General features: G+C 43.5%; 1 protein-coding gene across 1 annotated transcript in view; it reads left to right on the top strand.

Annotated features, from left to right (window-relative positions):
• Nucleotides 1-14,802, top strand: part of LOC147429005 (CMP-sialic acid transporter 5-like) — a 102,936-nt gene that overhangs the window by 16,319 nt on the left and 71,815 nt on the right. The window contains exons 2-3 of the mRNA XM_086494934.1: nucleotides 11,567-11,683; nucleotides 11,953-12,009. Coding sequence (XP_086351060.1) covers nucleotides 11,567-11,683; nucleotides 11,953-12,009 — 174 coding nt within the window. The remainder of the gene's footprint in view (nucleotides 1-11,566; nucleotides 11,684-11,952; nucleotides 12,010-14,802) is intronic.

The following is a 14,802-nucleotide window of genomic DNA, read 5'->3' on the forward strand; positions in this document are numbered from 1 at the left end:
CAGTGGTGGAAATACGAATGTAAGTTCCAATGAGGCAAATGTACAGCCTATGGGGGTTTCTGAAAATGTTTTAGAACAGCCTATTACTGATGCAGATGTACATGATGTACTTGATGAGGAAAGGGCTGAAAATGAGCAGGCTAGAGGTATGCCAAAATGGCTGGTGCACACATTGCGTGACAGTAAATTGGATGCACCTTTATCTAGTCGTACTCGTTCAGGCTCTCGCCATGCATCTTATGCATCAGATTGTTATGCTTTGGCTGTGTCTAGTTTACATGATGTTGAGGAGCCTCTGTCTTTTGATGAAGCACAGAATTCAGAAAATTGGATTGCTGCCATGAAATCAGAATATGATGCACTTATAGAGAATGACACATGGACTTTATGTGATTTGCCTCCTGGCAAAAAGGCCATTGGTACGAAGTGGGTTTACAAGTTGAAACGCAAGCCGGATGGTGAGATCGATCGCCATAAGGCTCGACTTGTTACAAAGGGTTATGCACAACAAAAAGGCATAGATTATGAAGAGACTTTTGCTCCCACTTGTCGTATGACTACTGTGCGTTTTCTATGTGCATTGGCAGCTCATTTTGGTTGGGATGTACATCAATCAGACATTGTTACTGCTTTCTTGAATGGTGACATATTTGAGGAAGTTTATGTAACGCAGCCTCGCGGTTTTGTCATAAAAGGACAAGAGGACAAAGTGTGCAAATGTAAGAAGGCTTTGTATGGGTTGAAGCAATCTCCTCGTGCTTGGTATGAGAAAGCTGACACTCATTTGGTTAAACGAGGCTTTCGTAACAGTCCAACAGAAAGCACATTGTATGTAAAGCGTGAGGATGATGTATTTCTCATTGTGGTTCTTTATGTTGATGATTTGCTGATCACTGGACCAAATGAGAGACATATTGCTGAATTTAAGGCTGATTTGAATGCTACTTTCAAGATGAAAGATTTGGGGCTGTTGCATCATTACTTGGGTATACAGTTTAAGCAGTGTGATGGTGGTATTGCCTTGTGTCAGAAAAGTTACATAGAGACATTGCTATGTAAGTTTGGACTTGAGGATTGCAAACCTATTGCCACTCCCATGGAAACAGGTTTGAAGTTGAGTCTACATGATGCTGGCGATCCTGCTGATGTCACTCTTTACCAAACTGCTGTTGGCTGCCTCATTTATGTATGCAACACGAGGCCAGATATTCAGTTTGCAGTCTCACAGGTCAGCAGATTTATGCATAGCCCAGGGTCTAAGCATTGGCAAGCTGTCAAGAGGATTTTCCGCTACCTTAGTGGCACTTTACATCTTGGCTTGTTTTATCCCAAGGGGGGATCATTGCCGCCAGACTTACATGCTTTTTCGGACTCAGATTGGGCTGGTTGTTTTGACACGCGAGTGTCCACAAGTGGTTTTTGTTTCATGCTTGGCAGTTCATGTATATCATGGTTGAGCAAGAAGCACCTACTGTGGCCACTTCGAGTTGTGAGGCTGAGTACAGGGCAGTCTTCACAGCTACGGTTGAGTGTGTATGGCTCAGACGCCTTATGGATGACTTGGGTGTTGGTCAGGACACTGCCAACACTATCTACACTGACAGTCAGAGCGCATTGGCAGTTGCGAGGAACCCAGTTTTTCATGCTCGCACAAAGCACATTGAGGTGCATTACCACTATGTCAGGGAGAGGCTCTCAGCAGGAGAGATCAGCTTGGCTTATGTGCCAACACAGGACAACCTTGCAGATCTTTTCACAAAGGCATTGTCTCGTGAGAAGCTTGAAGCTTTCCGCAAAGCTTTGGGCTTACTCCCCTTTGTGGACTGATCCTGTCCTCAGGGCATGGCACTTCCCTTTACTCATGTGCCAGCTCTCGTTCACCGCATCACTCCAGGGGGGATTTGTTACCATATACATGTGGTAGTGATGTGTGTGAACACACTAGGACCGCCGGGGCATTTTTTCCCTCTCTAGGAGGTTTTTTCCCCCGTGCATTGTATATACGCCCATCACTCTAGGGCTATCTATCTTTCCATTGCACACTAAGTAACACACTCTCTATTGTGTGCCTTGAGCTTCCTTCGTCTTCTCCAAGCTGTGTGTGTTTCTCTGCAACCCTAATTCCAACAGGGAAATTGTTTGAAATACTGTTTGGTATTTGTTTGAAATGGATGGTATTTGTTTGAACCTGTCTTGGTGCTGATTTGAATTGTTCGACTTTGGTTTTAATATTAGTTTCAATGATTGGTGATTTACTCCCGGGTGGAGTAGTGAGAAATGATGTTTGAGAATGCTTGCACATACTCATGGCCCAGACCCTTGTGGTTATTTGCCGGGGGGGGGGGGTATTGAATGTTTGAAAAGTACTGCTTTTACTCATGGCACAGACCCTTGTGGTTATTTACAAGGGGAGTATTAAGAAGTCCGAGCAATGGTTACTCTCAGCACCTCCAAAAGACGTAGGTTGCGGTCTTGGGAGCGTTTGGTTGTAAAAGGTCTCTATATCTCATGGCCTGGACCTTTTTTGGTCATTTGTGGGAGGAATGATGAGGGAGTCGTTAAATAGCTCATGGCCTGGACCTAGATGGTTATTTGCAGGGGGAGTGTTCATCGGCGACTATATGTTTCTATGTCTTGTAACATGCATATGTGAGCATTTGTGTTGCATTGTGATGTGTCAACCATTGAATATTACTCGGCATTGGTAAAAATTCTTCTATTGTTCTTCCTCTACAGCTTCTTTAGGGTTTAGGCTCCTTGATCGGGATCTGCAGGTTGGCTCCATTCTTTAGTGACTTGACACGTCAGCAGTTTGTGACATCCCCCCTTCTTGAAAAAAAAAGTACTCGTCCACAATTACAGATATGCTGTAATCGCGAACGATTACATCATATCTACAAAACAACTCAAGTTAGCTCAAAAATTTCCAAGGGACATTCCGTGGGACAATTACTTTTCTCATTCCAAATTGAAGCTCTTGATATCTTGGGTAGTTGGCTTTCCAAAAAAATCTCATCCAATAAGGAGTATATTCTCATTCCAAATCGGAGCTCTTGATATTTTGGCTTAGTAAAATTGGGCATCACACCCAGACCGCCCTGATCTCTAATGGGTGTCTTGATGCACTGAAATTACATACCCAGGCAATCTCATCCAATCAGGGGCCTATGTGTAAAGAGGAGTTCCCACCAACTTATGGGACCCTGTCTCGATGGGGCCCAAATAACCTAAAGAGATTAAATAAAGCAGGGCAAGCGCGCGCGCACACACACACTCTCTCTAAAACTCTTGTGTGGAGGAGTGATGACGTGGAAACAACTGTACGGGCAGCCCGCAATTTGCGTTGACATGCTGACGTGGTAGGTGTACGAAATTTCGCGTTTCATGCTGGTAGCTGATGACGTGGCAGGTTGTATGGATTTGCAGATTTTTGTGCTGATTGCTTTTAGAACTTGAAGTTTTTCATGTAACTGCTTTTCATGGCCTTGAAATATGAGCCAAGGGCTCATTCTTTGGCACGTTCCCACGTGGAGGTGCAAAGGAGAGAGTACCGACGATGTATTGAGTTCAAGCAATATAAAGAAATTCCAAAGGGGCGCTAGCTTTTGGGGCCAGTGCTCTCTTGGGATGGAACTCCGCCACTCCCCACCTCGTGTGTCGTGCACTCTCTCTCCTTCAGTTCAATTGTTATTTGAAGTGCTTAAAGCTGTTCAATTTGTTCTTTTCCGTTGGCACGTGGTCCGTTTTACAAAATGTAGCCGTGGTAACGCTTCAAGATGAAGCACCTCCGGGGCTGATTTAAGGCACCTTTGGATCCCTCTTGATGCGGGATTGTGGATGGCCGCCAAGAGGTAGATCTGGGGCTATATTGCACTCCTGATGTGAGAGAGATAAAGGGCTGAAAACGCAGATCTCGACGATGCTGATGATTGGGCAGCAATGGGAGCACTCTATGCGGCGAGGGAATGGCTGGGAAGAGGTTGAATGGGCTGCCGAAGTACCGGACCGCATCTGGATGGCTGGCGCTTGCTGATCTTGTGCACCTCCGGCGAGGGACAGGCTGAAAACTGAAAACGCTGGCTGATCTGAGGAGATTCTACTAGCGCTAGGCTGAAAACTGCAAATCGCTGGCTTATCTGCCACCAAAAATGTTAGGGCTGGTTTGCTCTTGCAAAAACACCCAAGCTGGTCTTCTGCTAGCGCTCTTGAATCTGCTTGAAATCAATGGAGCTCTAATCACCTTTATAGGTGAGAAATTGGACATTTTTAACTCCTTAAGGCTTAGGTAGGGCAAAATCTCTTTCAAATTCTTATAAAATAAATCATTAAAACGACGTTAGGGCTGGTTTGCTCTTGCAAAAACACCAAGCTGGTCTTCTGCTACTAGCGCTCTTGAATCTGCTCGAAATCAATGGAGCTCTAATCCCTTTATAGGTGAGAAATTGGACATTTTTAACTCCTTAAGGCTTAGGTAGGGCAAAATCTCTTTCAAATTCTTATAAAATAAATCATTAAAATGATTCATTAAGAAGTTTGACCAGGTTAAGTTCTTGGGTGAAACTGTTGCACATTTGCCCACCCGAGAATCCGATTGACGCAGGGAATGGCTCATTGGATTCCTCTAACCTAAAACTACATGCATGTCATGCCAGATGTCCACTGTAATGTAATAGCATCTGTCAAAATGTTGGAACAATCCCTCTATGCAAGAGGGTTCCAAAACTGGAAAACCTAATCTAACCCGTTCGGACATGCAGGTCGTGCGAACAGGCTCACAAAATTAATCGTCCTAGGATTCTAGACACACTCCTACCTAGGGTTAGGTGGAAAACTGGCTCTGGCAGTCGACGAAGCATGTCCACGTGGCACTCATAGCGGTGGAAAACTGGCTCTGGAAGTCGATGAAGCATGTCCACATGGCATACATAGCCATGTGCACATGACGATCCCCTCATGCTAGCTCCCTTGGATTGGTTTCTTGTCCAAGAGCTGAGAGGGTGTATGTGCCCTCCCAATAGGCTACAAGATGGATACGTACCATAAGTACATTACAAAAAAAATGTTGTGCAATATGGGTAATCACTACCAGTATGGACATATTGGATACAAATAGACCTACATGTCTACTTATGCATGCTTGCATACATGTAAATGCATGTATCAACTATACACATGGGTAACATGCATATATACATCATATGTACACAACCCTAGATACATGCATGCATACACGCATGTATGTCTATTTATGTGAGCTTATAAATGACAACCAATATGTAAAGAACTGAATACCGGTACGGTATTTACGGTACGGCATGGGAAGATTGATAAACATGGGTTTGGAATGCAACTTTGATAGGCCAACATGAGGCAAGACCCCTATTCCTAGGGTTTCCCGACGTAAGTCTCTATTTTTTGCATGTTTCCCCTTTTGTGCATTAGTAGGTAGCCTAAGTGCACTTTCTAGGCTAGTTGGACCAATGCCATTTTTATAACGAGGTGTCATTTTTTAGGGACGCCCCCATTCTTGGTGGGTCCTCCGGTATTTTTTGTCTTGGTTGGGCATGTATGAGGTTTCCTACATAGGGATCCCTGCCCCTCGTTGTATTGTATTGTACAAGTGCCAAATGGAGAGAGCCCACGTTTTTGGGTTCCATCTCTCTCTCTCTCTCTCTCTCTCTCTCTCTCTCTAACGTATTAATCCACACCTCTAACGCTACCCTCTCTCTTGCGTTTTATAGTTTTGCAGCATCTCCAGATCTTAGGCTGCCCTAGGCGAGTGTGGTGGGCTGCCCTTGATCGAAGGCTCTATTGTGACAAATCGAAGATCTGGTGGCTGCCCGTGTTGAGAGGATAGTCACAAGGGACGCCCATTTTTGGGCTTCCTATCCCCACTTGCCGTCCCGCCCTCTTTTTTACACAAAATCCATTTTCCCCCATCCCCTGTCCCCACTCCTCGGGACGCGTCCCTTGTGACTATGGTTGTTGCAAACTTGATTGTCATCTGATCACCTTTTCCGTTGCACCTTTGACAGATAGGGGTATGAAATTTTTGGCGAGTGATAGATCTTCAGACGCACTCCAGGTGTCTGTAGCTAGTTTAATCCTGTTATGCACACTGCCACCACAACACATGATGCATGAATGTTTACTCTTAGGATTAAATTTGAGGAAACATAGATGTGTGGACGTTATTTTCTTTATTTCTTTGTCTCTTTTGCTATATTTTGCAATCAAGGACGATTGCTTTGAATTTAGGGGACGGTTAACGAATCTGTTGATTTTCTCTTTCTTGAAATCTGCAATATTTCTCTGTAAAACTGGTTTCTAAATCAGTTTCTCTTTGGTTTTTTTTTTTAAAAGGAGCAGTTTCCCTTGTCTTTCTAGAAAAAACCAGCCAGCACTTGAAAGTAAAACGGGGGCGGGGGGGGGGGATGCGTGTGTGTGCGTGCGCTGATTTGTGCAGCTTTTTGGGGTGTGTATGTGTGTTGTTTTTTGGCAGAGGGGCCTCTTTTCAAGGCAACCCGTGGAGGCTATAAAAGCAACGCTTCACTCAGCATAATTTTATCTCAGTTTGGTATCGTACTTCTAGACTATAACTGTTTTATTTTGATTATAGAGGATCCAACCTCAATTTAGCATAGTTCTGCTTGACCATTATTGTTTTATTTGAATATATAGCTCCTCCGAGCTTTGGTTATTCTTTTTGTTCTTCAATTTGAAGCACGACGAGGCATTATGACTCCAGTGTCTTCATTGTAACAACTTTTTGTAAGATGCAACGGAATGAATGTTTGCGCTTTGCTCAAGATGAGTGCTCCGAACTGTGCTCAAGGTTCCTTTTTGTTCTTATGAAAGGGAGAGCCTTCCGTTCTTAATGAGAGAATGCTATGATCACAACAAAGTGAATGGACACCGTGCATGCAAGTGTATGAGACTGAGAGATAGAGAAGAGAATACGACACTAGAGACGTAAAACCCTTCTGCGAAGGCCCCACTCTCTATGGCGAGAGCGGTCTACTTATGATTGCACAAATCTCTACAATGCTTTGAACTTGCCGACGATGTCGACGACGACGAGAAGGGCTGAAATCTGAAAATGCTAAGGCTGAAATCTGCAAATCTGGTGTTTGCTGAATTTTGACTCTATGTCGATGACGATGTCGATGGGGACGATGCGACGACGACGCGCTGAAAACGCAGATGCTGAAATCTGCATTTCCCGGGCTGAATCTGTAAACTTTGCGGAATCTGACCGTGCGGCGAGGATTTGCTCTGCAGGAAGGTGAGATCTGCGAGGTTCGGGACTTGTTCTGCAATGTCTAACTGCTGAAAACTGAAAACGCTGGTTCTAGGACTGAATTTGTCGCAAAGATCTGCAAAAACGTTGAGGGTGATCTGCAAACCAAAAACGCTAGGGCTGAAAGTCTGCAAATCTGTCGCCGGTGGTTCTGCAAATGCAAAACGCTAGGCTAATTTGATGTTCTGCTGTCCCTGGAATCTGCAAGTGCAAATCGCTAGCTGATCTGGTCCAAAAACGCTAGGTGGTTGCTGTGGAGCAAAAACGCTAGGGCTTGGGGTTCTGCTGAGAAGTCCTGTTGAGCGAGTGCTCCTGCTGCCTCTTCTGCCAATTAGTGCTAGTCTAGGTTTGCTTATATACAAACTTACTTAATTTGCCCTACCTACTTTCCAACAAAAGTCACTTAAAAATAATAAGTGAAAAATGTCAAAAATAGGTAAAATAGGTTAAATGCACTGGAAAATTCCCCTGAAGGATTTTGATGGATTCTCGTGGGAATGCTTATGATCATGCTGTGTGCAACCAGAGGATATGCATCTACACTAAGTGCCTGGGCATGGACAGTCTGCGAACAGACTCACAAAAGTGCTAGATCACTTCTAAATCTAGACTGATTGGACTAATTGAACCTCGATCATGCTGTAGCTTGTCCACGGACACATAGGGTTGGATGTGTCACGTGACATCCCCTTCTTTTCAAAGTGAGGTACTGGTACCGAACTGTATGGCGTCGAGGGAGATCGCCGATAATATCCGGAATCTTGGAAGGGACTCGTAGCCGGCCCACTCTGATGTGTGGGTCGTGCGGTACTTGAACTTCATAAAGGTCTGCAATGCTTGCTTCTTTGGGCCGCGCCGAAAGCGACACAAAGTCTTCTGAGGCTCCTTCGTTGCTTCAACTTCATCTAGAGTCATTCTTCTGTCTTCTTCAAGAATCTCCATGGTTGAAAATTCATGAAACCATTTCCAACACAAAAACATAAACATACCCATTCCATGTAAAGTGAGTGGAAAAAATCTTGTCTTCCTAGAGTGTACATGCAATGTAGATGAACAAAGAGATGGAGTGCCAAACCGTTCACCACACACACGCAAACAATGAGATCGAATCTGTCTCTTTTGTTCTAAAGCAATCAACTGTGGCAATTCACAACGGAAATGCCCATGCTTGGTGCTCATACTTCCATGTGCTCGTTCTACGAATGTGTCATGCCAAGGAAGAGTCAGGGAATGTGACTTCCTTGAATGCATACTTTTCAGCTTTTCATGAAAATTCCGCATACATTCGTGCTCATCCATGAGTGAAACGTGCTCAACGTATAATATGTCATGCCTAGGAAAAGGGATCACATAAAGACGCTGACTAAAATACAGGAAACGATCACGAATGAAACACTCGAACAATGCGTGCGTATCAATCATGCGAACACAGAATACTTCCTGTGAGGGTTCTTTGGACCTATGCTCGAGAGCCAAGATCAATCCTTCCTGAGGGGGTTCTTTGGACCTAGGCTCGAGAGCCAAGATCGGTTCTTCGTGATTGATCGAATCTGCAATGAGGTTAGCTTCACTAGAGAAAGTATCAACTAACACATCATCCTTCTTGTGAACAATCACATCTTCTTCATGCAAATCATCATGCTTGTGAGAAATCACATCTTGATCATGCAAATCATCATGCTCATCATTATCATCCAAATCATCATGCTCATCATTATCATTCAATTCATCATGCTTCTCATAATCATGCAAATCTTGTGTGTCATGCTTTGGAGAAGAAGAGACTGAGAGAGTCTCCTTTCCCCAAATCTCTTGCATCTGTGCCTGAACTTGAGAAAAGAGTCGCCAGAACTCTTGCTCACGCTCTATGGCTGCCTTTCTTTCTGCTTCTCTTTCTGCTTTGCTTTCTGCGTGTCTACGATCCATTTCTGCTTTTCTTTCTGCGTGTTTGCGATCCATTTTTGCTTTCTTTCTTTGCATTCACGATCAAATTTTGCCATTCTTTCTGCATTTCTTGCTTCGCGTTCTAACTTCCTTCCCATAAACATCTGGTCCAACTCCTCCATAGGAGTTATTGCAATCCTTGGCGTAGATGGAGAAGGGGGAGGGTTGGAAAAACCTCCTGGTGGGGAAAATTCTTCTTCGCCTCTCTCGTGCTCATCACCTCTAAGCGAGGTATCCATTCTGCTTCGAGTGATGACCATCCACTGAAGTCGTGGGTTCTTGTGCTCTTGGGTTCTTAAGTTCGCGAGGAACTTGGGTTCTTGGGGGTCTTGGTTTCTTGGGGTTCTTGAGGTCTTGAGGTTCTTGATGTTCTTCTTTCGCTTGTAATATGTGTTTGAGAAGGATCTTCTCTTCACCCGAGTTCTACTCTTTTCCGCGGGCGCACCCCTTGGCGGCCTTGCGCTCACACCAAAGTTGCTTTTTCCCACCTCACGTCGATTGGCCAGCCGCTAAGTGCACGGTGCTCTCAATGAGTGAAAAGAGACACGAGGGGAGGCTGGACAAGCCCTTCTTTCTTGGGATTCCTGTCACTCTTCAAAAACACGATTAGGAACCGACACGCCCAAGCGAACTTGGGTTCGTGCGACCGCAACAAGCAAAAAAAATTCTTGTGATTCTTGTGGTTCTTTCCTTGAGTGATACAGAACACTGCCCAAGCTCTTATACCAATGTAAGATGCAGCGGAATGAATGTTTGTGCTTTGCTCAAGATGAGTGCTCCAAACTGTGCTCAAGGTTCCTTTTTGTTCTTGTGAAACGGAGAGCCTTCCTTTCTTGATGAGAGAATGCTATGATCACAATAAAGTGAATGGACACTGTGCGTGCAAGTGTATGAGACTGAGAGATAGAGAAGAGAATACGACACCAGAGACGTAAAACCCTCCTCTGAAGGCCCCACTCTCTTATGGCGAGAGCGGTCTACTTATGATTGCACAAATCTCTACAATGCTTTGAACTTGCCGACGATGTCGACGACGATATGATGACGACGAGAAGGGCTGAAATCTGAAAATGCTAAGGCTGAAATCTGCAAATCTGGTGTCTGCTGAATTCTGACTCTATGTCGATGACGACGTCGATGGCGACGATGCGACGACGACGCGCTGAAAACGCAGATGCTGAAATCTGCTTTTCTGGGCTGAATTTGTAAACCTTGCGGAATTTGACCGTGCGGCGAGGATCTGCTGCGGGAAGGTGAGATCTGCGAGGTTCGGGACTTGTTCTGCAATGTCTAACTGCTGAAAACTGAAAACACTGGTTCTAGGACTGAATCTGTCGCGAAGATCTGCAAAAACGCTGAGGTTGATCTGCAAACCAAAAACGCTAGGGTTGAAAGTCTGCAAATCTGTCGCCGGTTGTTCTGCAAATGCAAAACCCTAGGCTAATCTGATGTTCTGCTGTCGCCGGAATCTGCAAGTGTAAATCGCCGGCTGATCTGGTCCAAAAACGCTAGGTGGTTGCTGTGGAGCAAAAACACTAGGGCTTGGGGTTCTGCTGAGAAGTTCCCTGTTGAGCGAGTGCTCCTGCTGCCTCTTCTGTCAATTAGTGCTAGTTTAGGTTTGCTTATATACAAACTTACTCAATTTGCCCTACCTACTTTCCAACAAAAGTCACTTAAAAATAATAAGTGAAAAATGTCAAAAATAGGTAAAATAGGTTAAATGCATTGGAAAATTCCCCTGAAGGATTCTGGTGGGAATGCTTATGATCATGCTGTGTGCAACTAGAGGATATGCATCTACACTAAGTGCCTGGGCATGCACAGTCTGCGAACAGACTCACAAAAGTGCCAGATCACTTCTAAATCTAGACTGACTGGACTAATTGAACCCTGATCATGCTGTAGCTTGTCCACGGACACATCGGGTTGGATGTGTCACGTGACACTTTTGAAGGACTGTCTTTGCAATGTTCTTGATGGTACCATTATTAGACTCAACTATGTGCAGTTTGGGTTAATTTTATGCTAAGTTGCAAAACGTGGTGCTTGATATTCTTCAAGTGATGAAATCTCTGCAATTTGAACTGTGCAAACTTTTGATTATTTTTTTGTCCAACTATCTGAATTGCCAGGGGTCTTATAATGCTTGAATCTGTTTAATGCAATTTTGTATTTAGACCTTTAAAGTAATTCAACTAAAATTTGTGTCTGGTCTATTCATGCTGAAAGAGCATATGTTAGTCTTGAAACTTCTGGATTTATTGTAATGCTTCAAATTCACATTATCGATCAAGTCTTTTCTCTTTGGTTTTTATCATGCAGCCGATCTTGGTCTACATGTCAAAAGTAGATGGGAAGTTCTTATTCAGCCCTGTAAGCGTGAATTTTCTTACGGAGATCACGAAGGTTATTTTTGCTGTCGTCATGCTCATTGTTCAGGTTAGTCTGCAAGACTACTAGCAGCGTCTCTCACACTGAATCACCGTCGTTTCCACACTTTCAAGGTCTTATCCACTTGTGGTTGCAGCTATATTGTGGTTTGAGCATTTTTCATGTTTAATTTTTAGGATCTTGTAAAAAATTTCAAGCATGTAAAATCATAGCTTGATTTTTGTTCTTCTGTTGCTCTGTTGTCTGTTGGGCATATGTTATTGAGTAAAAGCATAGATTATGACTGGTTATTTTTTTTTCTGTACCGTGTTTCACAGGCTAGGAGTCAGCGGCAGGGAGAGAAATCGTTAATCTCAATTCCTAATATTTTCCAGGTTGAGCAGTCTTTTGTGAAAACAGCTAGTTTTAGGTAGTAGTTATTGTGCTGCTTTGGTTTTTCAAAAATATCCAGAATGCTATGATTATTTTAAGGACTGTAAAGGATATAACTATAAGTTTCAGTTTGCTTAGCAAAAAATATTATCTGGGTAGCAATCAATCGAGTCATTGCATGTGCAGCTTCCGTATTAAAATATTCTTGTTTGTACTGTTTCATGAGGGACCGTATTTATCAGAAAAGATTGTTTAGTTGGTTAATCTCAGATGATAATCTTGGTAAACATTCTGGTAAAGTGTCTCAAGAGGATTTTGATTTGGGTATGTAGGAGTCTGTAATCTAGAGCATAGAAGACATATCGGAAATGGTTGTAGATGACACTGATTCTGGTTTGTTTGAACTGCAAGAAAGCTAATGGGTAAAGAGGAATGAGGACAAGAAGAACACATTTATTGAAGGTTGTTCAATACCCATTTGCTCGAAATGGGACAGTTCCATTTGTTAATGGTGTGCCGTGAAGGGGACGATTGCATAGTGAAGATTCTATGTGTATATAGTAACTGGAACATATTTAGGCTAAGCCACTTTGGAATACGTCAAGCTTGTTGAGGCACTTGAAAAAGATTTGTCTTTTCAAAAGTCAGCCTCTTCATAAAAAGTCCGCCTGTCATTTGTAAGTAGCTGCTGTTTTGTTTACGCTTTTAGACACATAAAAATAATTATTAAATTGTTCTTGCCTTTGTAGGAGTTATGACCAGTTGATATCGTGTTAATTCTTTCTATCTTTTGTGGTACATATGCCCTTTAACTACCTTATTGTTGTACTAAAGTTACGAGCAGTTGATATGGTGTTAATTCTGTCTATCTTTTGTTGTGCATATACCCTATCAGCTACCTTACTAGTTTACTAGTTTTTCCTATTTAATGCCTCTTTTAGTGCTAAGCTTCATTATGGCTTGAGTCTGCCCTGCATCTCTAGAGTTATGACAAAAACTCAGTACTCAAATCTTTGATTTGATGTATGCGCATGTGCATACATCAGATCTTTGAGTTATGACAGAAACTCAATACGCAGATCTTTGATTTGATGTATGCGTGCGTGCATGTCTGTGTAACAGGCTTGGACACCCAAGCGAGAAATTATTAGCAACACACAAAAGAGAAACTGCAATCTATATATATATATATATATATATATAGATAGATAGATAGATAGAGTCCACACGAAGTGGAGTTTTGATTTCAAATGCATTGGCCTCAAAGATTGACGCCTCGTTCGATATTTCTTTCTTGATTGATGATCAAAAGGAACAACTTTGCGGCGGGTCGCTCTTGTCTCCAATGCTCCCAAGCTCATCCACCAAAGAGAGAGAGCCCTAGGCTCATATTGAAAGGTAAAAGGGCTCCTAAAAACAGGGCGTCCACATTGTGCTTGTGAAGAACACTCTTACCATGTGTGTTTATTCATAACTAAACTTAGATAAAAACTGAAACTAAACTAGAACTAAAGACAAAGACTTAAAACACTGAATGTGTGTTGCTTGATTGAAATCTATTACAAGAGTGTTCTTATATAGAAACCGAAGAGACACGATGACAAGACATGACCATAGGTCAAGAGACATGACTCTAGGCCAATAGTTGTGTCCTTCTGCTGTAGAGTCGTGACCTTTCGGCGTAAAGGTGCAGCCATTTGTTGAAGAGACATGGCTATTCGCCGAATACATGCGACTCTTGGACGAAGAGACGCATTCTTTCGAAAACAGGGGTCTCGGGTCTTTGATCTGGTATCTGCAAAAGAATCAAGTGAAGAAGGTAATACAAAGACAAAGAATACGTCACAATTGTGACATTAAGAGGCATGGCTATTCGCCGAACAGGTGCGACTCTTGGGCGAAGAGACGCATCCTTTTGAGAACAGGGATCTCTGATCTGGTACGTAAGAATCAATTGAAGAAGGTAATACAAAGACAAAGAATGTTAGACTTACACCACTCTATTGCTTCATAGGTCTAGGGCATACATGTACGGCTAGTATGTCTTTGGGCTGGCCATCCACTGCATTCTCCGGCCGCCCACTTCTGGGCCGGCCAACCACCTTGTCCGGGCGCCCTCATATATATTTATTTTCCTGTTGGGTCGTGGCGGATTTTTCCAAGCATTGCCCTACCTCCCCTTGGGCACCTATTTATAGGGCCAGGGGCGTATCCACTTCCATCATAGTGATTGTTCTGAGGGTCTTCTTGCTCATGGTAGTCATGGGGGGCTGATCGCCCCCTCTTCCACCATCCCTTGTGTTTGTGGTCTACTCTCTCTCTCTCTCTCTCTCTCTCTCTCTCTCTCTCTCTCTCTCTCTCTCTCTCTCAGGTTAGCTTCTACAGTGCAGATTGTTTAGTCTGGCTTTCCTTGATTCGAAGGACGTTTATGGCGTAGATTGCTATATATGGCTTTCTTGGAGTTTTATACAGCTTAGCCACCTGGCAACATTGGGTTTCACGTTCATGCATTGACAAGCTTCCGGTCATTCTCATGATTATTCTTGGGCTTCCCCATTTTCTCCAGATGGTTTGACTACAGACATCACAGATCCTATTGGGCAAGACACTTGCAGGTCTATTGGCACTTCTTTCACGACAAGGAGTTGTTTTCATACTCAATTCGGGACCTTCACACAGTATCTTCACTCTGTATCGGCGGAGTACATCAGTTTGCTACACTACTTGTGATGGCACTTTACCATGGAGATTTCTTGGTGGTCGGGACACCCGAGACTGCTGCTACACTTGCGGAG

Source organism: Adiantum capillus-veneris, chromosome 22, assembly GCF_014529385.1.
Source record: "Adiantum capillus-veneris isolate H3 chromosome 22, ASM1452938v2, whole genome shotgun sequence".
Taxonomy (NCBI): Eukaryota; Viridiplantae; Streptophyta; class Polypodiopsida; order Polypodiales; family Pteridaceae; genus Adiantum; species Adiantum capillus-veneris.